This window comes from Rhamphochromis longiceps, linkage group LG20, assembly GCF_057381845.1.
Source record: "Rhamphochromis longiceps isolate RC_006_pf linkage group LG20, R_longiceps_female_GT1.1, whole genome shotgun sequence".
NCBI lineage: Eukaryota > Metazoa > Chordata > Actinopteri > Cichliformes > Cichlidae > Rhamphochromis > Rhamphochromis longiceps.
In genome coordinates, this window is record NC_140576.1 from 7075230 (window position 1) to 7102339 (window position 27110).

General features: G+C 37.7%; 2 protein-coding genes and 1 long non-coding RNA gene across 4 annotated transcripts in view; 1 reads left to right on the forward strand and 2 right to left on the reverse strand.

The window, feature by feature from the left end:
* The first annotated feature begins 5179 nt into the window (after nucleotides 1-5179).
* Nucleotides 5180-6414, forward strand: hes3 (hes family bHLH transcription factor 3). The gene is made up of 4 exons (XM_085394124.1): nucleotides 5180-5317; nucleotides 5422-5517; nucleotides 5630-5711; nucleotides 5820-6414. Exons 1-4 carry the CDS (start codon nucleotides 5264-5266, stop codon nucleotides 6272-6274), a joined length of 687 nt encoding a protein of 228 aa, XP_085250250.1. The 5' UTR covers nucleotides 5180-5263; the 3' UTR covers nucleotides 6275-6414.
* A 4921-nt stretch (nucleotides 6415-11335) lies between these two features.
* On the reverse strand, nucleotides 11336-14918 carry LOC146644817 (uncharacterized). 2 transcript variants are annotated; one of them, XR_014909134.1, is made up of 5 exons: nucleotides 14900-14918; nucleotides 14416-14479; nucleotides 13887-14039; nucleotides 13436-13525; nucleotides 11336-12860 (listed from the first exon to the last, which is right to left on the reverse strand). It is a non-coding gene; the product is annotated as an uncharacterized LOC146644817 (long non-coding RNA). The 2 variants fall into 2 exon arrangements; XR_014909133.1 differs by lacking the exon at nucleotides 14900-14918 and having other exon boundaries at nucleotides 11337-12860; nucleotides 14416-14546.
* A 278-nt stretch (nucleotides 14919-15196) lies between these two features.
* gpr153 (G protein-coupled receptor 153) overlaps nucleotides 15197-27110 on the reverse strand; it is a 39189-nt gene continuing 27275 nt past the window's right edge. Inside the window, exons 4-6 of the mRNA XM_085394541.1 lie at nucleotides 20891-21080; nucleotides 18375-18559; nucleotides 15197-16335 (exon numbers count right to left, since the gene is read on the reverse strand). Coding sequence (XP_085250667.1) covers nucleotides 15493-16335; nucleotides 18375-18559; nucleotides 20891-21080 — 1218 coding nt within the window. The 3' untranslated portion in view covers nucleotides 15197-15492. The remainder of the gene's footprint in view (nucleotides 16336-18374; nucleotides 18560-20890; nucleotides 21081-27110) is intronic.

Sequence of the window (27110 nt, forward strand, 5' to 3'; positions counted from 1 at the left end):
TTTCTTTCCTTAAAAAAAGTTGGTTCAGCTAAGGGGGCACACATTTCTGTCTGACAAAATATAGAGCGAGGAAAATCAGGGTAACGCCCCACGCCTTTTCACTTGTACCTTTCAATTTTCCACTTTGCCCAGATAAAGAGAAAACCATGGGGAAAAAAAGTTGGTCAGCAACTGGTCCCCCCCCCAAACGCGAAAAACAAAACACATTTTAATGGAGGCAATTTGCATTTGGTGTCCATATGGGATTTTCCTTAAACGTTATATACCTTTTTTTAATCGAAAGACATAGATCACTCGAAGGTCAGAGTCCATACCACGAGTTTAGATTAACATATAGCTTCCATTAGTTCAGTGTTAAGGGCTAATAATTCCTTATTGTGTTTAGGAACAGTTAAACTGGAATATTAGTGAAACTTTTAAATCTAAGTTTAAAAGTGCTAACGGCTAATTAAATGACTGCACTTGAGCAATTTTTCAGTCTGCACATCCTTAACACAAAGCCTTTAACTGTCTCATCGCTGGGTTGCTTTTTTTGTTTGTTTGGTTTTTTTTTTTGGGGGGGGGGGGGGGGGGGGGGGGGAGGGGGGGTTGTGTTTCGTTTCGTTTTTTGTTCTGGTCTTTTGTTAAATATTAACACGTAATTTAGTGTATCCAACCAAAGTAAGAGTCTTTAATAAGCCTTTAAATATCCCGAGGAAATCTGTGTCTTCTGTTATTTGACCAGAGCCTACAACTTTCATAATAGCTCGTGGCTTTTCAGAAAGTCCCTTAAGCATCTGAAATACTTTTGCACCTGTCCGTGCAGCTCTATTCACAGTGGTCTTTCTACTCACAACAAGCAGTCACACCAGCAAGCCTCTATCATTATAGGGACCTGTCAACATTAAAGTAAGACACTGTGAGTTGAACTTAGACTAGATTAAACGTCTGCAAAGAAAAAAAAAGTATTGCACTATTACAGTTAAAGAGGGCGTCGTGTGTTGATCCATCTGGCCACACTGACAAAGGAAGGTTTGATGTTTTTTAAACCTGAAAAACAAAAAGGGGGGTTTTCCAAGTTGCTCATATGACTGTTGTTTTACGCACGGCTACAGACGCGGTGTCTGTAGCCGTGCTAAAGGCTGCTTGGTTATTTTCATTTAAATTTCGCTCTAGTCGTTCAGAGTAAATGGCAGATGTTTTGCAATTCAAGGCACATCAATACCCTTGCGCTTTAGTGTTTATTAACAAAGGCGCCCTCCTTTTGTCAGGCTCTTGTGTCTTTCACAACAGAGCCCAACAAAGGTTTCATCCTCCAGCGAGTTATAAAGTTACTTTCCAGTCAGTTCATTTCGGCCCTTGAGAAAACCTTAAGCGATGTTAATGTGCACCTCTGTCCTTTTCATGCGGTAACCCCGGCACACACAAGCAAACACAGGCCATTATGTTGCCAAACCAAAGTAAGAAGTCTTTAAATAACCCGAGGAGCAGTCTATAGAAATTCATGATGCCGTTTTCATTTGATGTGTGATCAGAGCTTTGCCAACAGGTCCGTCGCGTGGCTTTTCAGAAAATCCTGTCAATATTTCCAATATTACTTTTGCAGTGCACCTGTTCGTGTACCTGCTCTCTTTACTGTGGCCTTGCTGCTCAACAATTAGCCTTTTGGGTGCACCAGTGCTGCCTCGGGTCCATCTGAATGGGAGGCGGTACATCGATTTGCTCCGCTCACGGTGAGCCAACTTTTGGGCCCAAGTTTGCATATTTTAACAGGTCTGCGAGGCATGAGGAGTGGCTATAACCTGCAATGTATTTCCATAACACGGGCTAAAGTGGATATAATTATAATACTAAAGATTTCATTTCTGCTGTTTTTACTTTTTTCTTGGCCTGTTATATATATCTAAATACACTTCACTTGCATCACGTAAATAAGCATTCCTTTATAGCTTCTATATAACATAAATGTTGCTCTAAAACTATAGTTTTTAATTACTTTTTAAAATAAACTATTTTACTCTGACGTTTCCTAACATGAAGGTGACCTCTGTATTTCTACCCATGTAGCCTACTGTTAGGCACAAGCCTATTGGCTTGCAAATGCATCACTTTCCCTTTAGGAAGAAAACAGTTATTGCAGTAATTATATAATTACCTCACTAATTGTTGTTAACAAGTTCCCCAATAGTCCAATTATTACCGCATCTTTGTCAGGTCTCCTCCGGCAGGAATCCATGACAAAGGTCCAATCGCGTTAATGAATGGCCTGAGGCTGAAAAGTAAAAGTGGAGCGAAGGACCTGTCCTTTTTAAAAACATACACTTAACTTGTCATTTAATAGCACTTGTATTATGATGCCCGTTGAGGACACAAGTTTCTCGCTGCGCTATTCTCATGGGTAGATGATGCCGTAAGAACTTATGACAGAGGTGAGGCGGTTTTGGAGGAAAACAGTTTCAAAGCCTGATTGCATTCCGCCACTTCAGAAACAAGCCTGTTTTCATTTTGGAAATCTAGTTTTGTTTCTGTTGTTTCTTTTTTTTTTTTATTCCTTTGTCCTAACGAAAAATCCAACACTAATTGAAATTACACCGAGTAATCAGCGGGGAAATCGCTCCTCTGTGACACAGAATAACAAGACAGGCGAGTGTTTTGATGCAATGACTCCACGCTGAAATCAGCCCTCCACGGTCCTGTGTAAAAACCAAGCGTGAAAAAGCAGATAATGTGACGGATATTGGACAAAAGGCATCAGAAGGCCCACTTACACCCAGAGCATTTCGGCCAAGTTTCATACCGATTATACACTGAAGCATAACACCAGAACTGTGTCCCACAATTTTTCGGTTTTTACTCAATTAGTTACTCCTGACACAACTCTGCCAATTCAATTCATTCGACTGAGGGACTTCACGGCTGTGGTTTAGTTCTGCGAAGGCAATAAATTTAACATCAGCCTTGGATTTCAGAAGCCCGTTAAATTAAATTAAATGTCCGGTTGGTAAAAGGGTTATAGCAGGGACATTGTAGAAGTTGACTGATTACCATTTCATAGCAGGATGAAGAGAGAACTAGTGTTGATTCAGTTTATAACTGAAAGGAGTCTTTTCATGCACACTGTAGTTACAAATCAGAGCAAAAGAAAAGATCAGTGGAACACCGCTAAAATTTGGCCTCTTTTCATTCTCGGCCTCTATAGACTGAATACAAATATGCCCCTCCTTTAGCAGGGCCTCACTCATTTCAACACAGGCATTGTACACAGGATCAAGCAGGAGAACAGGGGCAGTGTGAGACAGGTTTTCTCTACTGTGTCGCGTGTCTCTCAAATAAACTTTACTGAAGTGCGCAACCAGCTCCATACATCTACTGAATGAACTGCATACACCTGAGCCCGTTTACCTTAAAACGACAGCGATAAAATCCAGTGCGCCATAAGCCCTTGTTTACTTAGTCCCACTTCGATCCCACAACCCTTTAACTTTCATATCTCATGCGTGTTTTATAATATCAGTTAAAAATGAACACCGTTTTGTTAATCAGTTTTTACTGAGTCTGCATTTTTTGTTTTGCTTTGCTTTGTTTGTTTTCAATGGGTGCTTCAAAAAAATTCTTACGGGGTGCAGAGTTCCTGTGGGCCACACCACGTGCCCTCGTTTAAAGTATCACCCACTGCTAGGGAATGAATCAACTAGCAGTTTTTGTATTTTGTCGTGCTGTCAGAACAACAACATGTGGCATGTTGTGTTTATAGTTTTATATAAAAGAAATAACACCAAATGTTATTTTAATTGACTGAAAGAAAAATTATCACAGTGTGGACTATACTACTACTACTACTACTACTACTACTACTAATAATAATAATAATAATAATAATAATAATAATAATAATAATAATAATAATAATAATAATAGTAAATATGAGAATTTTGCTTGTGCATAAAACTTTTTTTGTTAAGTAAAGACTATAAAAAGTCTCTCGGCCTTATTAAAGACAACATTTATTCTTTTTTTACACAACATGCCAATTACATATACAAAAACTAAGGAATAAAGGAAGTAATTTATGATGTTTTCATACTAAAAAAAAGCTTAGTGAACATTTTGCTGATATTATTTTATTATTGCGTTATTCTGAGATCCCGGCCGATAGTTCTGTTACACATCTTGGTAAGATGATTCATCCCTTTTTTCCTATTTTCAGATGGTCAGTTTGAGCACAAAATGCCCAGTGGACTGCGGTGATCCTATGGTCAATACATTGTTTCAGCTGCTATGACTTTCCCAAGGCTCAGTTCCTTTCAGCGGAAAGTGTGGAAAATCGGGAAGCGAGGGAGCAAGGACAAGGGGCGGCCCGCGATTCTCCTCGGTGCCTCACTGAGGCTGGTATGAAGACAAAAAGTGCTGACGCACAATAGCGAAAGAATGCTAAAAGTGTAAAAGTGTCCTCAAGGCACTTGGAACCTCGTCTGCTTTTTTTGTTCCAGCATCTAGGGCGTTTATCGTGTATAGTCTATATATAAATATATATTAAAATACCTGCACTGTTTGCCTTTAAAAAGCAGTCTGGCTGATCTAATAAGATGTTGCAGGTGCAGAGGTTTTACTATCAGCGGTCACCGGAAAATTGGAATGTTGTGGAGACACGACGTGAATTTCCACGGTGCTGCCTTCAACCTGGTGGCGTGAAACTCACGCACAAAGACTGAATACAGGAGTCAATAGTGTCCATGCTGCATACCAAGCAAAACCATTATCATTATGTTTACTATTTTTACGCTACTTTGCCACACAAGTTGATTATTAGACACCGGGTAGACACTGCACAACATATGAAGCAGTAGATTGCATAGACTCTATAACTAGATCTAGAGCTATAAGTCTGTTTTCCCGTTAAACTCCAGTCTGGTTATTCCTCTGTGCCCTGCACGAACCTGAGGACCTGAAGGAATAAAAATATGAACCAGATAATTTAAAAAATACTTCCAGGCTGTGTGAGTTTGGATCAAGGCGAAATACATTTATACTCAGTTATTAACCATGGAGCAGCATAAAAAATAGATTTTCAAATAATTAGAGTCTGATTCTATAGTTAGTGTGGGCTGCCAAGCCAACTAGCTGCCAGTGTTGCCCATTTGAGCGCGAGAGACAGAGGCGGGCCTGTTTGCATTGACATGTTAAGTGGGTGTCTCTATATAAATCCACTCAGGATAAACCCCCTCGTCCGTGGGCCAGAGAGAGAAAAAGGTTAACTTCAAGGAAATCAAAACGGACTAAGAGAATGGTGGCGACGACAGACTGCATCGAGAGAGTCAAACCCACTGCTGGAAACAAGGTGTGTAAAAGAACTTGTTAAAGGGAACTTAATAAACGGCAAATTCCTCACAATTACTACGAATTATCGAAGCATGGGTTGTTGACTTTACGCGTGCTTTACAGGTGTCCAAACCACTCATGGAAAAAAAGCGAAGAGCGCGCATAAACCAGTGTCTGGACCAGTTAAAATGTCTCCTGGAGAGCTACTACAGCAGCAGTGTAAGTATGAGAACCACAACTTTAGAGCTGGAACAATTTGGGTTGCTACTTTTGATGAGCTAGCATTTCTTTTACGAAAAAAGTTTAAGTAATGTGTAATCTCTTTTCTCAGATTCGAAAGCGCAAACTGGAAAAGGCTGACATCTTGGAGCTCACCGTGAAACATGTGAAGAACCTCCAAAAAATTCAAATTTGTGAGTTATGACTTCATTCTTGAAGACATATTCGTGTATTTTTGACAACACAACTTTATGCAGAATTTGAATGTCTCTGACCTTGAGATGCCTTTTTCATGATTTAAGGCGCAGCGTCTGCTTTCGACGTTTCCGACTACCAAAGTGGCTTCCGCAGATGTCTAACCAATGTCAACCAGTACTTGCTGATGACAGATAATCTAAACGCGAACGACCGCTGGATGTTATCGCAGCTTTCCAATAAACTCTCTCGCTCTCGGAGAAGAGCGGAAATCTTCAGCACCATGGACAGCGGTCTGAAGCAAACTGACACTCAGAGTGGGGCGCAGAAACTTTCTCCATCCGCATCCGGAACCGAGGAGAGAAAAACGACCAGAACGAAAACTTTGAAAGTCCATGATGCAAGCACGTCTTCTTTTCCACCAGCAGAAGAAGCATTCCGCTCCACTGAAGCCAAACAGGCTGTTCTTTTTGCGGCTCCTACACAAAATAGTACTAAAAAAGGCTCCAGCGACATAAATGAAGGCGCGAACGTTCAGCAAAGCCTGTGGCGACCTTGGTAGCTGAAAATCTGTAAATATCCTGTAAATAAAGCTTGATTTAACTGTTTGTGTTTATGATTGCACTATAGTTTCCCTCGACATGTTGTTACTTATTTTTAATACAGTATTATTTCCATAATAAACGTGGCAAAGGAAACGTCCCTCTGTGTTGTTTAGTAACATGACATTAACCTTTCAGTCTGAATGTCAAATACAACATGTTGTGTTCAAAGTGGCACATATATTGCTGTAAGCACGGATTAGTGTAAAAAGAGAGAGAGAGAGAGAGAGAGAAACAAAATGATCCAAAACAACACAGATTACTGTAAAAAATGTAAACCTCAAAACGTTTAATGTGATTGTGGGAAGCCAGAGAACCTATGTGTGCTTAAAACTTTAAAAATGAAGCACTTCATAATTTCTATTTCTTTGTGGCATTTCTCTAAACTTAATTTGACTTGTGTCATGGGAAATTATGACGTAATTTTGTGGAGTTTTGAGGAAAACGGACTCGGTGGGGTTTGACTGTCATTTCTTCCATTCTTCTCTGGTTTCACGCGTAAGTACCGAAACAGTAGCGGGAAAATCAGATACTTGTTGGACAGCAAAGCAATTTTCTGCTATATGCAACTAATTACATGCTCAGTGATGTCCTCTAGATTTGGATACGCTTATTTGATTCTGATCTGAGCTTTATCATGTTATATTTCAATCTGAATTTATCCAATTAACTTTTTTCACCTTTTGGATTTTCTATTTTTTTTTTCCAGCTCCTTCTTTACTGGGATTTCCCACTTTTAGGTTAAAGTGTCTCCTTTTATTTGAAAATAATAATAATAATAATAATAATAATAATAATAATAATAATAATAATAATAATAATAATAATACCATTATTATAGATTCATATAACTCCTCCCTGGGCTTTATATAGTGAAGTTCCAGACCATATTTGTAAAATTTACTGTAATCCTCATTAATCTGACGTCTTTTTTATTCTACATGCGCGTAATCCACAGAAGAATGGAAAGTAGCAACTTTTTTTGAAAAATACATCTGAGATTTTTCATTTTGTTAAGCAGTGGTGAAAAAAGTGTTTGTAGACTAGGTCAGGTAGTTTTGAGGATAACTGCATAACCACATCAACTTGTTGCACTATAGGCTGTGCTGGCTTTAAGGCTGCTGTAGACCTCTTTTTAGGTGCACTTTTCTTCCGCTGCTTCAGCGGAGGTGCCATAAAGTGTCTCCCCTTTCTTTTCTAGCAGCGCTGGAGAGGATAGCACCTTAAAGCGAGTAGAATTGCTGAAACGCCCACAGCTATTTCAGACGACCCATGCTGAAAACACTGCTGTCTCACAGAAGAAGTTTCCATGTGATAAGGGCAGCCTGTTTTTTGTTTTGTTTTTTGGGGTTGTTTTTTTTTGGGGGGGGGGGGGGGGGGGGGGGGGTTTGGCCAGAGAAACCTCAGTTATTATCCTGTCTCTGTCCAAACTATTTGTTATTCCATCTTTTTTTTTTTGTTTGTTTGTTTTGTTTTGACTGGTCTGCTAATAAAACCCTGCAATCTCTCCCCGCAAAGTCAAAGCTGCGCTTTCCATGAGACCCGTACAAGGGTCTCAGACCACGGCACAAGAAAAGTTTGTTTAATACAATAAAGAAAATGCCACGTGACCTTCACACTGAATGACCTTTAAACTATTTCTAAGAATTTCTATGAACTCTTCTTGCACTGGCCTAGTTTGGTCCACTATAATAGCTAACTATATTAGAGCCGAAAACCTAAGGGAAAGAGAGAATACTTTATTAGCATTAAACTGCGCCCAGTGAAGCGCACTTAAGAGAGCAGACGTGGATGAAGTGCGCTTCAGACGTCTCTGTTCCTTGCCAATAAAAGCAGACCTGGCTCGCCCGGGTTCAGCACAGCCATGCAGTGCTTTAATTTATTTTGATGATCAGCGCAATTAAAACTGTAGTTTACAGATTGCTGCCACAGTCAGATGCACACACACACTAGAGATTGTCATTGGTTTCAAGCTGTTTCTAAACCGCGTGAATTACCTTTTGGCACGTAGAAGGTGACGTGAACATGCTCATTGTTGTTAAAAAAAACAAACAACCTCTGGCTACAGACAACGCCAATTTCTCCACAAATTTTCCCTTACTTTAGAATAATGCTCACTGTCGATCAACAGCTGAAAGAAATCAACGTAACCAAACACTGATCATAAAATTAAACTTCATCATCACATTAACAGTCAATTAAACCTCAGGGATATTTCCGATGAAAATCAAAGTGACAACAGGTGTACTTCAGTGGCAACAAGATAACCCACAAAGAGGGAATGGTTTTGCAGGTATTGGCGAAAAATCATCTCTTTATCCCTCTGAACTAAGCTCAATTATTATTCCTGTATACCCAAAAGTGATCATCTGTCAAAAAGTCAATGCTTTGTTTGTATAGGTTATATAAAATCAAGAATAATCTGTTTTGCAAATATCCCTAAGAGCGTGCTTTATTACACCAGCTCTGTGTTCTACATCATAACCAATCCAGTGCTTTTTGCTTTGCCAAAATAGTTTTATTTATTGTAATTTCTACTGCCCCCTTGGTTAGGCTGCTTGAAAAAGACAGATTGCAGCTTTTACCGTTTGACAGAAATGTTCTTCCTCATTCAGAATGACTTCATATTTTTCATTAGATATATTTTTGACTAATTATAAGTCAATTAGTCATTTGCAACAAATACAGACAAACATTTTTTTTTATCAAACGCCACCAGTCACTTTTTGGCACAGCAGGTATGGCATCGAATTCCTTTATTAAAACATGTGAGAAGCCAAATCATTAAAACAATAGTAAATGAGTAAAGTAACAAGAGATTTTATGAAAAAGTTGTTCCAATTTTAATTAATCTGCGCTCCATAAGTAATGAGGGCATTCTAAGGCAAATGACCAAATCTATATCCTGCTAGAATCCCAAATGCTTTGCAAATTAAAGGTGAGCTCAGAAAATGTGTGGCTGTACTAAACTAAGTAGAACTAACCATTGTTAGTCAAACCTTAGTCTTTAACCGAGGACTTAATGAGGTTCACTTTCATCTGGCCTTGGTGACACATAAAATGATGTCATCTCTTTGCCTGTCAGGGAAATTCTGCTCTGTTCCATGAAAAGCACATATTGTACAAGCAACAAATAAAGTGGACCTGAAACATCATCTTGTGAATTTAATCAGTCATATGTTTTTAACAAAGTCATCATCTGAACAAGAAAATCATAACATACATAACATCATTCATATTTGAGTCATAGATCTTTGAATATGTTACAAAATTAGATTATGATATAATAAACACAACAAAATCCCAAAAAACAAAAAAGTCTATGACACAGCAAAGTTTGACAGGGGAACATGGTGATATGCTTCCAAAGACAGACACATTTCAGCTAACTTCTCCTTCTCCATTTTAATACCTGCAAGTAAAGGCAGGTGCACCAATATATGAAAATTAGAAAGTTTACACGACTGCAGATGACCAATAACTTTATCACTTGAATAGTATGGAAAAAAAAAATCACAACTAATAAGGCTTCAAGGGGGATACTGTTGTTTTCACTTTGTCCTCATGCTGTAATATCTTTGAAAACTTGCACCTAACTTGTGCAAATCAGCTACATTCACATTAGAAGTTATTGTTAACTGAATTTGGTTCCGCTATTATTATTTTGTTATTTTAAGTCAAAGAATTTTCAGTCATTTTTTAAACAAATTATCACTGTGGTATAAATTAGATGTGACTCTTTAATTTAACATCACCTACACCCATCAGTTCATTTTACTGCCTATTCTGAGTGAGGGTGCTATGTGACAATGCCTCAGAAAAACGCTTACTGTTTAAGCGTCATTGAACTTTTGCACCTTACAGTGTTAGATAATCACAGTCTCTACCCAAATCTAGAAATACATTTAAGCTTTAATCCTTCAACAGCATTACTCACTGATACTTTGGCTATGTTTATATTTAATTTGCTTTATCTTTGATTTTGGTTTGACTTTGATTAATCTGGTGTTTAAAAAAAAAAAAAGTAACATCACACTAAAAAATGCTCACAAAACAGTTCAGATCCATTATTTATATTTTGTGTGTTATGAGTTGACAAGTGAAATATAAGGTTGGGTTTTTGCTGTGTGTGGAAAATTACTAGAAGTATTGTTCAATCAAAAGCTTTTTTATTTAAAACGCTCCTCATTTGTGCTAACATTTTTGAAGGTTTAAGATGCGACAACTCCATTTAAATTATGCTACATCTCAATCACATCCTGAAGGCTGTGATTATTGAACCTTTGGACTAGTTAGCAACTTTTAAGGGTTCTGTCTTAGCTGGCTACTTTAAAAAAAAATCCTTTCTGATATTTCTAAGCGGTTGACATACTGCGCTGTCATGAAGATGAAGTTCCATTTGCATATTAGTTTGATGATTTGATTTAAAAAACAAAACAAAACAAAACATTGGGATATTAAGACTTGAGGGGAAATGTTCTAACCATAGGTCTAATTAAACAGAAAACACTAAAACCATTAATTAAGATATCCTCTATATATACACGACATGTCAATCTTCTTTAAAAAAAAAATGACTTCACATTTTCATTAAGGATTTAGGGGTGTTCCGGCTATATCTCAATATCTCACAGAGTAACTGTAAAAGTATAGGCATTTCAGAAACTGGAGTTACCCTGGCAGTTTACTTACAACAAAGGGTGCTTGAAAAATAGTTTTTTTATTGTGTTGTGAATGATGATAAAAAAAAATAAATTAAAAAAATGGTGGACATTATTATAAAAAACGCACATATTTAAAATGTCAAGCTCAAGGTACAGTGGCAGTACTCAGGGAATCTGTATCCATCCACCAAAACACACACAGTCATTACAGGGCAAATTGAAAAAAAAATGTACGTTTTTGAGTGACAAAAATAAAGAAACACCACCATGAAAAAAAACCAACCTCTTCCAATTCTTTGAAGATCAAAAAACACCAAAATCTGAGTTAGAGGATGTTCACATGCACTGAAAAAAATATGTTGTTGGATTTACTTAATTCAATGGTGGACATTTGTTGCACACAGATGTTTTGCTTTGGCAGCAACTTAAACAATTGAGTTAAATTAACACAATTTATTCATGTTCAATAAACCTGTGCAATTTGTGTTGATAAAATGTGACTTAAACATGTTTTGATGAAGTAATTTGAGCTCTTGAAATATTTTAATCCTTCACAATTTTCTCACTTTATCCCAACACCATTCAATAACTTTTACCCAATACTACTTGGTCACTTAAATACTACATGTTATCTTCAAATTACATTTTGCTATTATATTCTAGTATCAAATACACAATTTTCAAATGGAGGCCTTATAACAGATTATATTGTCCTCTTCCAAGATGGTTGCTGGCATCCACCAGTAACCTTTCAAAACAAAATGTCTAATTTCACTGCATTGACAGTAGGTAAAGAATTAAACTGACATTACTCCACTACTGAATCTACATAAATCAACAGTTAAATAATGTCAGTTCTTCCGTGTTCTCTGGAATCAATCACAGCAAAGAAATTAGACTCTTTCTTTTGAAAAATGTTGGGAAAGAACAAATCAAAACATTCTATTTAAGGCCTCTGACGTCAAGATTCAGTTAAACAACAATTATAACTAAACAATTTGAGGTAATGTTAGTTTCCATTAACATTAAATTAGGTTACTGAATTGGCAAACACCTTCCTATTAACATTACCCATTTTACCCCAATAACTAAAGAAATTAGCACTTGCAGGTCAAAACCTTTATTCAAGAGATGCAAAAATAACATTGATACAGTGACTGTCAAAAATTACAGCACTGATCATACTGTGACATCTTGGTTCAAAACAGCACACTTAGAAATATTCAACGTTCCTTACTTCAACTGAATGAAACTGAAAATACCATTTCACACGGCCCATATGGGATATTTAGACTGCATAACTGTTCATGCTACATCTCTTCACTAGTAAAAGAAAGAAAAAATACAAAGAGAAATTTAAAAATGCTGCCAAACAGAAAACTTGTACAGAGCAAAAGGAAAAACAAACAACAACAACAACAAAAAAACGGCTCGTCCTCATGGCAGTTGCAGTGTATATAAAAATGAACCCTGCGATCTGTTCCTGGAATTGAGCTTCAAAAATGCAGCAGAACAAGTGTGAGATTTAAATGTCTTCTCACCTAGAGCTGGTCACCTCACATGCATAACAGTGAGCTTTCGTTGCAGGAGCAGTTTTGTCTTAGTTGTGAACTTTTCTTGAGAGCTGAGTTGCTTCCAACTCCATTACCACCCTTTGAATCACCTCAAAAGTGTAGCAGAGTTGTGATGGGTAACTCATATTGAAGGAATAAAAAAGGTCCAAACAGCATGGCTACTGCAAAGGTCACGTTATCCAGATCTTGAAGAACTACTATACCCTCGATGATGATGCCAACATCAGAAAAGTCATTGCCTGGTGCATCCTCTGGAGACAGATGTTCATTGTGGTTTTCTCAATCTGTGCAGTGGCCTCAGTCAAGTCCTGGTTAAACACAAAACATTTTTTTAAGATTCCCTTTTAAACTCATCTCTTTTGAATCTACCAGTTCTAATGTTAGAGTAATTTAAACCAATGCAAGCAACATAGTAAATAGCTATAGCCAAAGAGTGGCCTGCCATGCTGCCATTCATGGTCTAACAGAGTTTCTAAGAGAGGGTGAAAAACATAATTTTACATTAGTTTTTGTTAGAAAGACACCGGCCCATCAGAAATCCAGGTTTTGTCACTCAGAAGATGTTAGAATTTAGACTTTCAGCCCCACAATTTGGTTAGCTGTTGGTCTTTTTTTTTTTTTTCAAACAAAAGCTAATGTAAATATTGGTGGGATTTTCCTTTGTTCACTAGAATGACAAATTTAAAGTTTTTTCACACTGATGTGACCCCTAATACAGGGGTGGGGCCTCAAGGGCCGGTGGCCGAGTTCACTACTAGGCCTCATGTGAACTTCAAATTATTAAAGAGGACTACTGGTCCTAACCAGTCCAATGAGGATCAAGTGGATAACTAAATGCATTTTTAAATGTTGCAAAGCCACAATCTACTCATAAAACACTCACCATGAACTCCTGCACCAAGATGTTGCAATTGTCTTTCACACAGATGCGGAGCACTTTGATGAGGGACTCCCTTCGAGCATTAATGTCATCCTAAAGTATTATAACAAAGAAAACAGAGATTTGTGAACTTTTCAGTAGCACAGAAGAAAATGATCCCAGACAAAAACTTAAACCAGTCAACATGCAACACCAGCATCTACAAAGCAATATCAAAAGTTCCTGTTTGACATCAACTTTATGGATATATAGTTTCCAGAACATTTATTTTTTTAAAAAGATCAATTTTTCTCAGTGGGCCAGTAAATGCATGACGAAAATTATGGCATCCTTTCGGTGGAATCAGTACTCACAGGTAATAGTTGACTGTTTCAATGGATGCAGCATAAAAATCTTTTACTGACCTAATGCAATACATATACACTTTGTAGTTAAAGAATTTTAAAGTTCTTACTGTCATTATGGCAGCTACATCCTTTAGCTTTGTGCCCTGTTCCCCCGATCACTTTGCAAACACTTTCAGCAGACTGTCAGAGAGAAACTCAGCTCCGTCAGAAACCTTGACTGTAAAGGCATGGTTGGGATGCACTGGAATGCTGCATTTCATCTGAAATGACATAAAATTATTTTGAAATAACAGCAGGCACTGTGCTTGGTTAATAATCAGTAATGTTTTGTTGAATAAAAACTGTGTTTCCAGATCTTATGGGATTAAAAAAATCCAAAGATGTTTATTTCTGATTTGCAACCCAAGAACCCACAAGTTACAACCTCATTTTAGTTCAAGTGTGCATTAATGTGAGTCCAGTAATCACCTTTCTGACAATACATACAGGTATAAGTTAAACCTATGGCAGATTTTGGATTTCTCAGTTGTATTAATAGGGTGGTCTATTTGAGTATGCATGCACCTAATAATTATAAAAAACCTATTATAATTAAGTTACAGAAACCTTAAGCGAAAATAGAATATACTTTCTTACCATAACACCTTGAACCCACAATCCATCAGCTGACTCCTGGTGAAATGCAGAATAGATGTGGTCTCTCAATGTGCATCAACAAAAACAAAAACAAAAACAAAAGGACAGCAGGTGAGGGCAGGAGGGGTAGGGATGTAAGCTAGCATAATACCGCTGATGATATTAGCTAAAGCTGTTCAATGTCCAAAATCTCACTAACACCACGGTGCAGTAAATACACAATGTAACTGAAGAGTCAGTTGACAAATCTATTCACACAGAAAACCAAATTATGTTATGAGTGCCTCGCAATTAGGTTTAATGTGATATTACGGCTCTTGTGCCAAAGACAAATTCAAATGAAAAAGCGCCAATTCTTTGACAACAGATAAAACAGCAAATAAGCTAACGGCTCTTTTTTAGCATGTTACATGGCGGCACTTTAGACGTTTAACTACATTTGGCTGAAATATGGTAAACATTAATTCAAAAAATCAAGACATACCAAAAAACGTAGAGTTGGCTGCTTGACTTGACTGAGATGGATGCATTTTTTAAACCACGATCCAAAGCCCGCGAGATGAAATCACGCGTGGTTTCACGAGATTTAACGTTGCTATCTTATTGACTTACTTCACCTGAACATGATATGAACAATTTAATACACCCTTTCTGCATATCATGTAGTTTTTACACTATATAGTTACATTTATCTTTAAAACATGAGGCAATTGTGTTAAATACATGCAAGATGCTTACATAAATCCAAGAGATGGCCAGTCCCTTTTTTTCAGTGTGGTTTAAAAACTATTTCTCTGCATCAGTGATGGGAAAAATGTCCTCAGTGGATACTCTGTGATGTAAAAGTTGAAAACTTTTTAACTAGCCTACATAATAAATCAACAGGCCCATTCAAACATTTTGTCCAAGGCCATTTAGCATAACAGATATTTATTGGTGGTATATAGTTAAACAGAAGTGTGGCATGAGTAAAAAGGCCGGAATATTCCAGTAAGTCACTTTTCCGTTACCACCAATATTCCAGTGGTTTTCGTTATGATTCCGTAATGATGTTGATATAAATAAGGAAAAAGTCTTTTACATGGTAGAACCTACAGAATCAGACCGAAAGGTGATATATCCCGAGGATGATGCCGAGGGTGTGCTTGCAAAACTGTTTGTGCTTCCTTTACTCTCAGCCTTGCTCAGATGCTTCTGTTGTACCCATTCAGCTCCAGCACCAGTCCCAGCACCACCTCCTGTCCTGGGCCTAAAGCCAGAGTGCCCTGGAGACTGTCGGCTGCACCCAGACGAGCCCATTTCCCCTTGCTGTTTCCCATCTCGCTGGCGCTCTCGACAGCCTTTCCCAGAACCACAAGCCCCAGGACTCTTCTTTCCCGCAGGTCTGTCTGGTTTGGGTGAACCCTCAGGTGAGTGGACCCTACTACTGCTTCTTTTGTGTTCTGACAACCGCCTGAGCACTTGAGGCTCACGCTCAAAGTCTGTGAGTGGAAAGTGGGGAAGGACTGTGTGCTGTTCATACACATTAGGGATAAGTGAGATGGTGGACGCACGTCTCGGGCTCTTTCTGGGGCTCGGCAGCGGCGTCTCGTCTATAAAGTTTATCACTTCGTCGCGGCTGAAACACCGCAGTTCATCCTCGTAATGCTCCCCGCCACAAACCACACGGGGCAGATGCCTGAGAGAGTGCATGCTATCCTCAGAGCGTCGCCGCTTGCGGTGAGGGTGATGGTGTCGGTGGTTCTCCTCGTGGTAGGAGACCAGGCTGCTCCTGCGCCTCTCGCGGCGCGGCAAGGTGGAGCTGTAATGGGCACTCACTATCATGTCCTCGGTGGAGCCCCATCTGTGCAGGTATGAGGGGATCCGCTCGCAGGTCCACATGTCGGTTTCGTCGTGGGAGTATCTTCTTGTAGGGGGCACCTGGATGCAAAACACAGATCAAATCTTTTAGCTATTTCAAAACTTTTACATGAATTTTAATTTTTAATAAATGCTGCACATTATATGAGATACATGTTGAGCACTAGTATAGCTCGACTACATTATCAAAGACCCAGAATAGTACATGTAGGATTATTCGACATCATCTGGTGGTTAATGTCATTGTAATAGTTCAGTGCAGTTTTAGAAGCGCTGATTTGCACTGAAGGCATTCAGCACCCAGAAAACAAAAGCCAACGTTTTTGTTTGTTTTTCTAGATCTGATTCTGTTGTTTTGCTTGTGTAAAATCCTACATGTAGCATATATCAGTTGTTTATTGAAGACCCTACGCATACAAGTTTAACCTTAATTTTAATCAGTCCCATAAGCCATGCATGACACACATCAACAAGATCATAACTCTTATAACTTATAGCTCTCATCTCCATTATTTGGAGAAGAAAACTGAAAACGCTGACATTTTCCTACATGTTATACTCACATTCCATTCAGTTCTGACAACTATGCAAGAGAGAGAGGGTTCGTCAAGGTGACGTCAAGAGCCTCAAGACTGAAATCAGCCTGCCCCCCTGCGGTGGCTTTTAGTAAATGCAGAGAAATTTAAAACAGCAGACGATACAGTAGCATTCAGGCAGAAGTGCTGTACAGCAGAGGGCAGCATAGGCATTAGAATGACTTAAGATGCAGGACAAAAAGAGACAGAGAGAGAGACAGAGGGAGAAAGTGAAAGAGAGACAAGCCAATAAAGCTGGAGGAGCTTTATTTTGCAATCAAACCGCTTGAGAGGCATCACAGCAACTCTCAGATGGGGGTGCTATTTGATAATGACTTTAAGAGGTTGGTGGATTCATGACTTATTTAGGCCTTAAGCCTTTCAGGGCAAATGGCAAAAAATGTGACGGAATCACACTTCAGCCAGTCGTCCTATAAATGAAATGTAGTTCTTACAGTCACAGAGATACAGCAAGGAATAAAACAGCTATAAAGTGCTTTGGTAATCTGAATCTATTATCAGGTGAAAACAAACATATGACACAAAAACTATGGATGGAGTAATGTTTGGTTTAATGATGTGATGGCTACTGTATACATCTCTGTTTCAATCTTTTTTGTAAAGTCAAATAGAATAGACATTGAACTCCACATGAGTGGTTGGTCTTTGAAGGGTCCATTATAGTGCTGGACAGCTGTCCAGTTGTTGTACCAACTTCAATGATTATTTTCAGTGCATGTAAATGTAGCAGTTTGGGCTACAGGCTGTGGAGCCCCCATCAAAGTAATACAAAGATGACACAGTGTCTTGAATCTTAGAAAAGTTTAATAAAGTGTAGGTTGCACCGGCTGATTTTAAAGTTAGGTTTTCTAACCACAGTCTTCCAGGCCAAGTCTAGCGAGTCACAATCTTTTCTATTTTAATTAATAATTTTAAATATTATTGATTTAATATCTCAAATTGACTCAGACTTTTTGGTGTTGTTGATTTGCCCTAGAAGGCTGCATGTTAGATCAAGCTTTGTTAATGTAGCTGAAAATGATCATTTCATTGTTCTGCGTCTGACTGGGATGGATGCTGGATCCAATGGTGACCATGCATTTGGGCAGAACATGAGATAATGCTTATTGTGTCTTTCTGAAGCCTTGAAGGATTCCTGAAATGTAGAAGGTAAGTCCGTTACTAAACACTTACCCTCTTACAAAGTGAAAATGTAGTCACCTGCTTGCAGGACACATTGCTTGTTTAAAAAAAAAAAAAAAAAAAAAAAAAGCGCATATAATGAACTGATGGGACTTCTGATGGTCATATTTACCAAACAATAGTCAGCCCGAGTTTGTTTTTGATTTCATGTGAGAAAAGGACAAAAATCTGGGAGATATAGCGTCACAAAATCTAATAATTTCAGTAAATTCAGTCAAGATGCTGTACAGGCCCACAAGGCCATTTCACCATGCACATTAACAATAAAAGGATTTCAACTGATCAAGTAAAAGAAATGAAGAAAATCAATAAAAAATATACCTGCAAATACTGCATTTTATCTTCCTGTTGTTCCCTCAATGGATACCCTTGCAGAACCCCCCTTTCTAAGGTTGAGAACTCATACTTGGCATTACGGTCTATCGTCACGATTTCAGGCGCCGAGCTATAGTCATATGGTCTGTCATATATTAAGTCGGCATGAATTCCTCCGTCTTGGCTGTTTTCTGCAAAGTGCAGAAAAGTACGAGCGTCAGCATTAGAGAGCAACGGACTCAATACACAAGACAGACAGACAGACAGACGAATAGATAAGAGAGACAAGTTCAACTGTTCTCCGATTTGTCGACTTTCCTACGTGTCTGCTCTGAAATATGAGCTTCAGATTCAAGAGAAAAGGCTTTCATTTCAGTGTTTGGTTCAAAATTTTGAAGTAATGCCAAACAGTTGAACAGGAACAATATCACGTGTTCTTAGTATCGAAATACCAATCTCCCAAGAATATTTTCCCAATTTCTACATTTGTGTTCATTAGATATATCAATTGGGATGGGTGTAAAATGCTTGAGGAAAATGCTTGCCAAAAGGATGAAAGATGAAAGTAGCTATGTGCACAAGCAGCTTAGCATGCATGTCAGTAGCTTTGGAATAACAGGAAACAATCCTTATACATACAACTGTGACGAGTTATACATGGCAAGCCCTCTGGAAAAAAAGCACAGAACTGGTAGTGTTAATTATCAAACAGAATAAGGAACTATCTAATGTTGTCTTATGGCTCCTGCTGGACAATGAGCAGTTCTGAGGGAGGGTGTCATAAGAGAGGATCAAAAGGTTTGGAGGGTTAAAAACAGGAGAGAAGGGATTCAGGTTGGGTTGAGTTTAAACAGTGCCAATAGTCCAAAAAAAAAAAAAAAAAAAAAAAAAAGACAGGTGGTTCAGTTTGCAATAACTGTAAATATCATGGACCTAGTTCATGAGCGCATGATTATCATGTGACCTAATTTTGAGACCAGATTTTGCTGATAGTGTCTGTGATTTCTTGGTGAACAGGTTAGCTTTCACCCCCCTTTGAAAATCTCCCTATAAAATGTCTAGTAAGTGATGTTTAATAAATATTTCTGCCGTTAAATCGCTATAATCTGACTCAAAGTGAAAATCAAAATAAAAAATTAAAATAAAAAATAAAACTAAATTAAAAAAAGAAAGAAAGAAAACAAAATAAATACAGTAAACAGATTTTGTTTTTCAATTTTTATGTATTTTTGAGTTATGATCTTGGCTGTATCCTTTTGTGACTTGAGGAAAATATGACCATCATAATGACATGAAAGTGGTTTTCAGCTTTACGGCAATTGCTCCGGTTTGACTCTGGACTCTAAGACATAAATGGGAAACCATTTATTTTAACATCCTCTCACCAGGGCATTCTGGAGGAAGACTGCCCAGTTTAAATCCAGAGCGGAAAAAAGACAAAAGTGCTGCAAGGTAAATATGTACTTTGCCCAGCCCTATTTCTTTCTTTTTTTTTAAAGAACACAGCAAACATTTTAGAAAAGTACACAGCATGTACAAAACACAGAAGATATACTGAATATTTAGAATTAAATTACACAGACACTTGTCCCTCCAGTTTCATCTCCTGACAACAAAGGTCACTTGATAGGTCACATGATAACAACTGACCACTGATTTCAGACCTCTGACTACAATAAAAAACAAAAACTAAGAATATTCACCCCAAGCCAATTCTAATTAAATCTAAGAAACATGTACCAATAGCCCAAACCACGATGACTAAGCAGATGTTAACTAATCTGCAAATTGTTTTCTAGAATGAGATGTTAAAATTGTCCATCTAAACTGTTAAAAGCAACAATAACAGTAGCCTAAAGCTAGTAGACAGTAGACAATTTATTAAATTATTATCACAGATCTCTCCTTTTAAATGCCTTACACACAGGCCTGATGATTTTAGGATGTAGTTACAGGTATTATCTGCATCAGTGAATAACATCATTTTATTAAAAGATTTCCTTTGGATTACAACATTTGTGAGTTGTAACTTTACAAAAGGGATGCATAGACATTAAAGTCTGTAAAAAGGCAGAGATTACACCACACTGTATCTCGGGGAGCAGAAGATGACATCACTATCAAGCATTACACCATAGAGAAAATAGTTTTTGACTCTGTTCCCTTGCTGCAAAATTGCTTCTCTCTCTGTCAAGAGACAGCCCAGAAGCCAATACAAATGAACCTCTACTCTGAGAGTGATGCTTTACCTTTCACTGTCAAAGGAGATTTTGTGAACAGATCAAGTGTAGTTTAAAGTTAATGTTTATCAATTTAAAACATCATAATCACATCCCATTTTTATCTTTAAAGTCCACCCTTTCAGTTTGGGCATGCCTTCACAGAGCATTTAAAATCTACTCTTAATGCTCAAACTAATCCACATGTATGTCCTAAGAAATACCAATCAATATTCACATCATGGGGTGAAGAGGAAGGAAAAAGGAGGCAGGAGAGGAGGGAGATGCTTAACAGTAGCTTACCCTCATCCACATCGTCGTTGGACATGATGGCGACACATTTCTCCCACACCATGCGGATGTCGGCCCGATAGCGGTCGCATGCCCAGAGGAACATTGGCAGCAGGATGGACTGGGCAATGGAGCACCACAGCACACACAAAACCATCCAGTTATAGGAGCGGTCAAACTTCAGGCTAGCAAAGCTCACCACCTGCCCAGGGTCAATAAAAAAATATATATTTTTAAAATCTGTTATAATGAAGAGTGACGATTTAGACTTAGAAAGTTTCCCCAGTTTTGTTTTTTCAATATATTTTTTATTGATTTTATAATTGAGCAGTATACAACAATCACCTTCAAAAGAACACAATAGAAGTTGGACGGCAAGTCAACAAGGTGGTAATACAGCATACATAAATGTTAAGACAGAGTATATTTCACTTAAGTTTATCCATCAGGCTAATGACTGGTTGCCAAATCTTATAAAACACACTCTCTCGGTTAGACAAGGTAAACCTGATTTTCTCCAGATGGAGTACATTTCCAAATTCTCTCAACCACATTTCGAAGGTAGGAGGTTTATCAGACTTCCAGCAGAGAAGTATCAGCTTTCTAGCCACAAGTGTGGTCATTGACACAACCTGCGTCTCTGTCTTGTCCCTTGCCCATCCCGGTTCCCCAGTTTTGTTTAAATCCACTCAGCGATGCACAAGATATGGACTGGATGGATAAATCAGTCAACAGTAAACCAGTTAATATTTACTCAGACTGTAGCAAGGTAAACATACTGAGTTAAGCATCAAATGTTTATGGCAGCACTGCTTTCCAGGCTTAAGAGTTTACTGATAATAGATCTTATGAACACAACAGAAAGAACATCAGGTATCTTTTACAGGATCACCACACAGTACTTCCTGGTTTAAATAAGCAAAGTGAGCGGGAACAGATACATCTCTTAGACATTTACATTGGTGGCAGTTTGTTCTTAATCTCAGCGTAAACCAGTAAATGTACCTGTTTACAGACTTTAAACGGTCACCCCCCTTGGGAACATATACTCCTGCTAGTGTATTTATGGTATCAGATAATCTAAGTTAAAATAATTTGAAACAGATGCAAACAGTCCAAAAGTAAAAGGAAGAAAAAACCCTCCTGTGAGAAGCATTTCAGTCCAGATTTTCCAGTGCCAGATGAAAGAAACCTGCAGCCAAGTTCCTACTAAACATTATCTTCCAGATCCACTCCCATATGTTAGAAAATCGTATTATGTACCCTTCATCATCAGTTCTATAAGCAGCCTATGTATGGCTATCATAGCCAGTATTTACAAGGCAAACAGTATGGCCTTTGTCTGTCACTACCATTACTTCAATAAGTGATTAAAGCAATAAATAATAATAATAATAATAATAATAATAATAATAATAATAATAATAATAATAATAATAATAATAATAAAGGTACATTTGACAATATTTCAAAGTATTTCTTTTGCAGTGACAAATTTTCAAAGTGGCTAACTACAATATACAAAGGAAGCTTGAAGAAACTAGAAGAATCAACTGATTTAATGCAACACTTTTGCAGTTGCAATAGTCCAATGTATGTTTACATCATGAATAACCTCCAGTATCAACAATTATCACCGGACTCCATGAAGTCCTGGGAAAAATGAAGTACTCCCTTTAATGTTTCCATAGGGATGTGCAGCCATGTACAGCTAATAAAACCTAGTTAACTGATCAACAGCAAGTGTGACCACCCCTATAAAAAGCAAAAGTTTCCAGTTTGCTGGACCGGAGCATACAGGTGTTTCTAAGCACAATGCAACAATCTTCCTAGGATTGTTTGTCCCAGCAAATGTCAGAGAATGCAATGTTCAGAAAAACTTCAAGACCCAGAGCTACATCTCAGAGTCTGCAGGCTTCAGTTAGCATGTTAAATGTTAAAGTTTAAGTCATTATCTCAGTCATCGGGCCACAACAGTGATTACAGTAAAGCTTCTTTCAGCTGCTCCCCTTGTCATAAGGGTTGGCACAGCAGGAAGTTCCGCATGTTTGAATTGGCAGAGTTTTATGCCAGGCGCCCTTTCTGACACAACCAGAAAGGTGATTTACATCTCCGGCTGGAACTGAACCCACGGCCTTTCACTTGTCAAGTGAATGTGAAAACCCCAGTGGTTATTGCAAACTTAAAATTATCTCAGGTTTAACCTCCTTCGATCATGCCTTGTGCTCAAATACCAACCATTTATCCCTGTTGCTAAGAGACTTGATAAAGTTGTAAACCCTTAACCTGATATTGCCTTTGTTTGCCTACTGAGACAATAAAACACACTGAAGTTAAACAGTTTTTTCTCCACTTTACCACCCCACGAGTGATGCACTAATAAACATTTCCCATGTTGTGACTTTAAACTGTAGGATGAATCTTTTTCAAGGGGTACTGATGTAGTTTTTATGAATATTTGAGGATTTTAGATTTAAAGCTAAGAATATAGAACTTCATCTTCCTTAAGTTAAAGAATAGCTTCTTACAGTTTTTACCCAGAACTTTTTACACTTTGATATAAAAACCCTGGAAGTTATGAAGCACGTGTTTTCACATACTGTATATCTGCCCCTGGAAAATTCATGTATTTAGTCTGTTCACATAAATTAGTTTTTATATTTAACAGTAGTGATTCTATTCTGCTCTGATAATTTGTTCCTCTGTATCATACTTTGTAAGACCATACAGTTCACAATAAATATACGTACTCATTTGTATCTGTTAGAGGTTTCTATGCATTTAAATAGCTCATTACACCCAGCCATAAAGATGGCTAGCAGGCCTACTGTTGTTTGGTTTACTACATCTGAAATGTGATCTTTCCTCAGCACCCCACCTTTTGTTTTGCACACATGTAAAGTAGTAACACAATACATTGCTATAAGTGTGTACAGTTGTCTTTTTTAATAATAATAATAATAATAATAATAATATTTTCTAGCTAATAAAGCAAAAGGTGTTTTATATACCCTGCAACATCTTAATTCAGAAGTGTAATATTGTGAAACCTTATGGGTAAAACCATGACATACACCAAACACTACAGAGCCATTACACAAAAATAGTGGCAAAGAAAATTTAATTACACTTCATAATTCACAAATTCATAAACAATTTCCGAGGATCTTTTTCTGAATACATAACATATTTATTAGACCCCCACCCAACCTAAGGTTTATGCCCACACACATAGGAAGCAGAATTATTGTTTTAAACTCAAATTTAAGAGCACATTAAAAGCTAAGAGCTGAATTTTATTTGAAAATAGCAAAAATATATTGAAGAGACTTGTCATAAAATAGCCAAAAAATAAAGATTACTATTGAAAGCATCTTTTGCAATGATGATATTCTGTAATTTTTAAAGTGTTCTTTAGGCTTTATGAAAGTCTTTCAAGTGTTTTCTTCAGAAATTGGCTGCTTTTTCACTCGGTTTTTTTCATTCTAGTCCTTGTACCTGATCATTTTAAGAACAGTATCCTGAGTCCTTAAGTCCTTAAGAAATAAGAAAATCCAGCAGATTGACATATATCTAACCCTTCAGCTCATCCATCTACAGTTCACTGAAGCCTCATCAGAAACAGACTCAATCGAAAGTTCATTGTCAAGATGCCATTTTAAAAGAAGGGAAAACAGGGAGAAAAGGTGAAAAGATGGAATCAGAGGCAATGGGCCTTACAAACTAATGATGTGTGATGATTTCAAATTTGAAAGTTTTTGGTTCAAATCATCATCAACATGCACAAAGGAGGTCAGGAGAGAGTTACAATGTCGTCTACAGCCATCTGTAAAATGTGTGCATGTGTGCCTTTCATCAGGAAAGGCACACATGCACACACACTGAACCAGTGGGCTCCACTATATGTATGGTTTAAAACCATTTAGAATATTTAATATCAACTTCTACTATAACCCAGGTGGCCAAACATGAACAAAAAATACTTGTTCCAAAATAAAAAACTGTCCAAGTTCATTTGCCCTACTGAAAATGCTCTATTAAGTTGGCTCTCTTTACAGAAGACAATCTGGTTGTTTGGCTGCATCACAAACAATAAGCCTTGAGCTTTCTGCAGGCTCTTAAGTTTATATAGAAAACCAGCGAGCTGACTTGTTAAAAAAAAAAAAATACACGAGAACCTGAGGGTGGAATTTACAAACCAAATGGCGACTTAGAGAAAAACAACTCACGCTTTCACTCCCTGATGTGAAGGCATGCCATCTTGGCAGAAGGAAGTCGCTCTGTTTTTGAAGTCCGTTTCCCCAAAAGACAACAGCATGATAATGATTTCAGTGCTTACCTGTTTTTCAGCCTTAGTTTGCCAACATGTTGTTCTTGTGACTGTTATCATCGCTTTTATTGTTAATTGTTTTTTTTTTTTTATCTCTCCATTGGTGGGCTTACACTGTATAATATGTAAAAGAGATCAAACACAAATCTGTCCACATTTAACCTGACCTCCTTACAGCCTTGGAATGAATGAAATATTTTTATGTTTAACTTCAGATTACAGGTAACCTCATTGTCACATGTATCTCACATAACTTTATTAATGAAATCTTCACCTTCAAGTGGAAAAGAACAGTTAAATAAAAAAAGTATGCCATTAGTGTGGCATCAGTGTCTTAGTGTGTGTAGCTGTTTTCTTAGAGGTGGTTTTCTTAGAGGCTACACCATTTCAAAAACAAGCATGGAAACCTTTCTCAAAGAAACGGTGCAAAAAACATTAACAGGGAGAGTCAAAGGCTAGAACTTTCTTATACTTCAAAGTAGAGCTGGGCGATAGAACGATAACGATATGTATCGCGATATAACTTTTACTCGATAGAGAAATTAAGCTATCGCGCTCTTGTCCGCTTAAAAAAAAAAAAAAAAAAAAAAAAAAAAAAAAAAGGTCAGCCAATCCAAATTAAGTAGCCCAGAGCCGAACCAATCACAGCCGCAACGTCACGTCGCGTGACTTGTTACGTACAGCACAAGTGCCAAGCTGCACGTGTGTTTGTTTGGGAAGCAGCCAGCGGGTAATGGAGCCAGCGTGTAATGGAGGAAATGAGTGTGCCGACTAGAAAAATCAACCGAGCGTGACCAAAGAGAAAACAGATGATGGTTCCAATGCCGGAGAGATTGTCGAACGGAAGAGCCATAGAAGTTCCGTAGTGTGAAGGTATTTCGGCTATTTCAAGTCTGACAAAAAACAGAGTAGCGTGCACTGTAAATTGTGCCGAAAGCAAGTCTGGAAATACAATAAACTGGTGCATGCGTCACACTGTGCGCCACGTTATTGTTTCGGTGAAATGAATTTCTACAATACTGTTACTGTTAATTCTACTCTCTGCAGTGTTTAAATGCTTACATATATACACAGTTACTGTCCGTCCACACATACGACTCGGTTCTGCTTCTATGCCCCAGCTTTGTTTACTTTTTCCCACCGAGGCTTCTAGACTTCTGATTGGCCAACATTTCTGCACGGTTAGGAATCTAGCGCCACCTGCTGCTTTGGCATGTTCATAGCAGCGTTTTCCTTCATTTCTCCCTTTATGTGTGGACGGGATTATTTTTTAAAACGAAAACGGAAAATCTCAGTTTTCAAAAATACCCGTGTACGTGTGGACGTAGCCTCAGTCTCTGAATGGAAGCGCTAATTCGTCATTCGGCTTTTGTCAGACTAAAGTAACTGTTAAAACTGTTTGAAAAGCTAAGCTATACAACAAGGAGAGATTGAGAATTTCCTTTTAGTTCTCAGTTTATTTGATATTGACAAAAGTTAGTCAGTTTTGTCTGTTCTTCTGTAAAACAAACTAAGATTTATTTTTAGAATTAATATTTTGTTTCTAAGTGGAATTGACAATTTAGTCTGTTTCGTTTGTTCTATTTTGAAACTTAAACGCTTTAGCGGCTGCCTTTTGTGTAGTTTGCAATATTTGCCTTTATTTATCTGAAAAAGTCTCATGTTCCTTAAGTACATCTACCCTGTTGAACTTATTATGAGAAATAAATATTTAAATCAAAACAAGCTGCTGATTATTTCACATTTTACTTGTGAGCAACGGCACATTTAAATCTTACAGATATAGTTATTTGGCTTATATCGTGATAGATATCGTTATCGACTGAAATGAAAAAAACATATCGTGATATGAAAAAATCTCATATCGCCCAGCTCTACTTCAAAGTATCACAATTCATAATT

Excerpts from the sequence above, each read along its gene's own strand:
- hes3 (XM_085394124.1), top strand. The coding sequence starts at position 5,264 with ATGGTGGCGACGACAGACTGCATCGAGAGAGTCAAACCCACTGCTGGA. Across the intron at positions 5,318-5,421 it reads AACCCACTGCTGGAAACAAG|GTGTCCAAACCACTCATGGA; the intron begins GTGTGTAAAAGA and ends CGTGCTTTACAG. Across the intron at positions 5,518-5,629 it reads AGAGCTACTACAGCAGCAGT|ATTCGAAAGCGCAAACTGGA; the intron begins GTAAGTATGAGA and ends CTCTTTTCTCAG.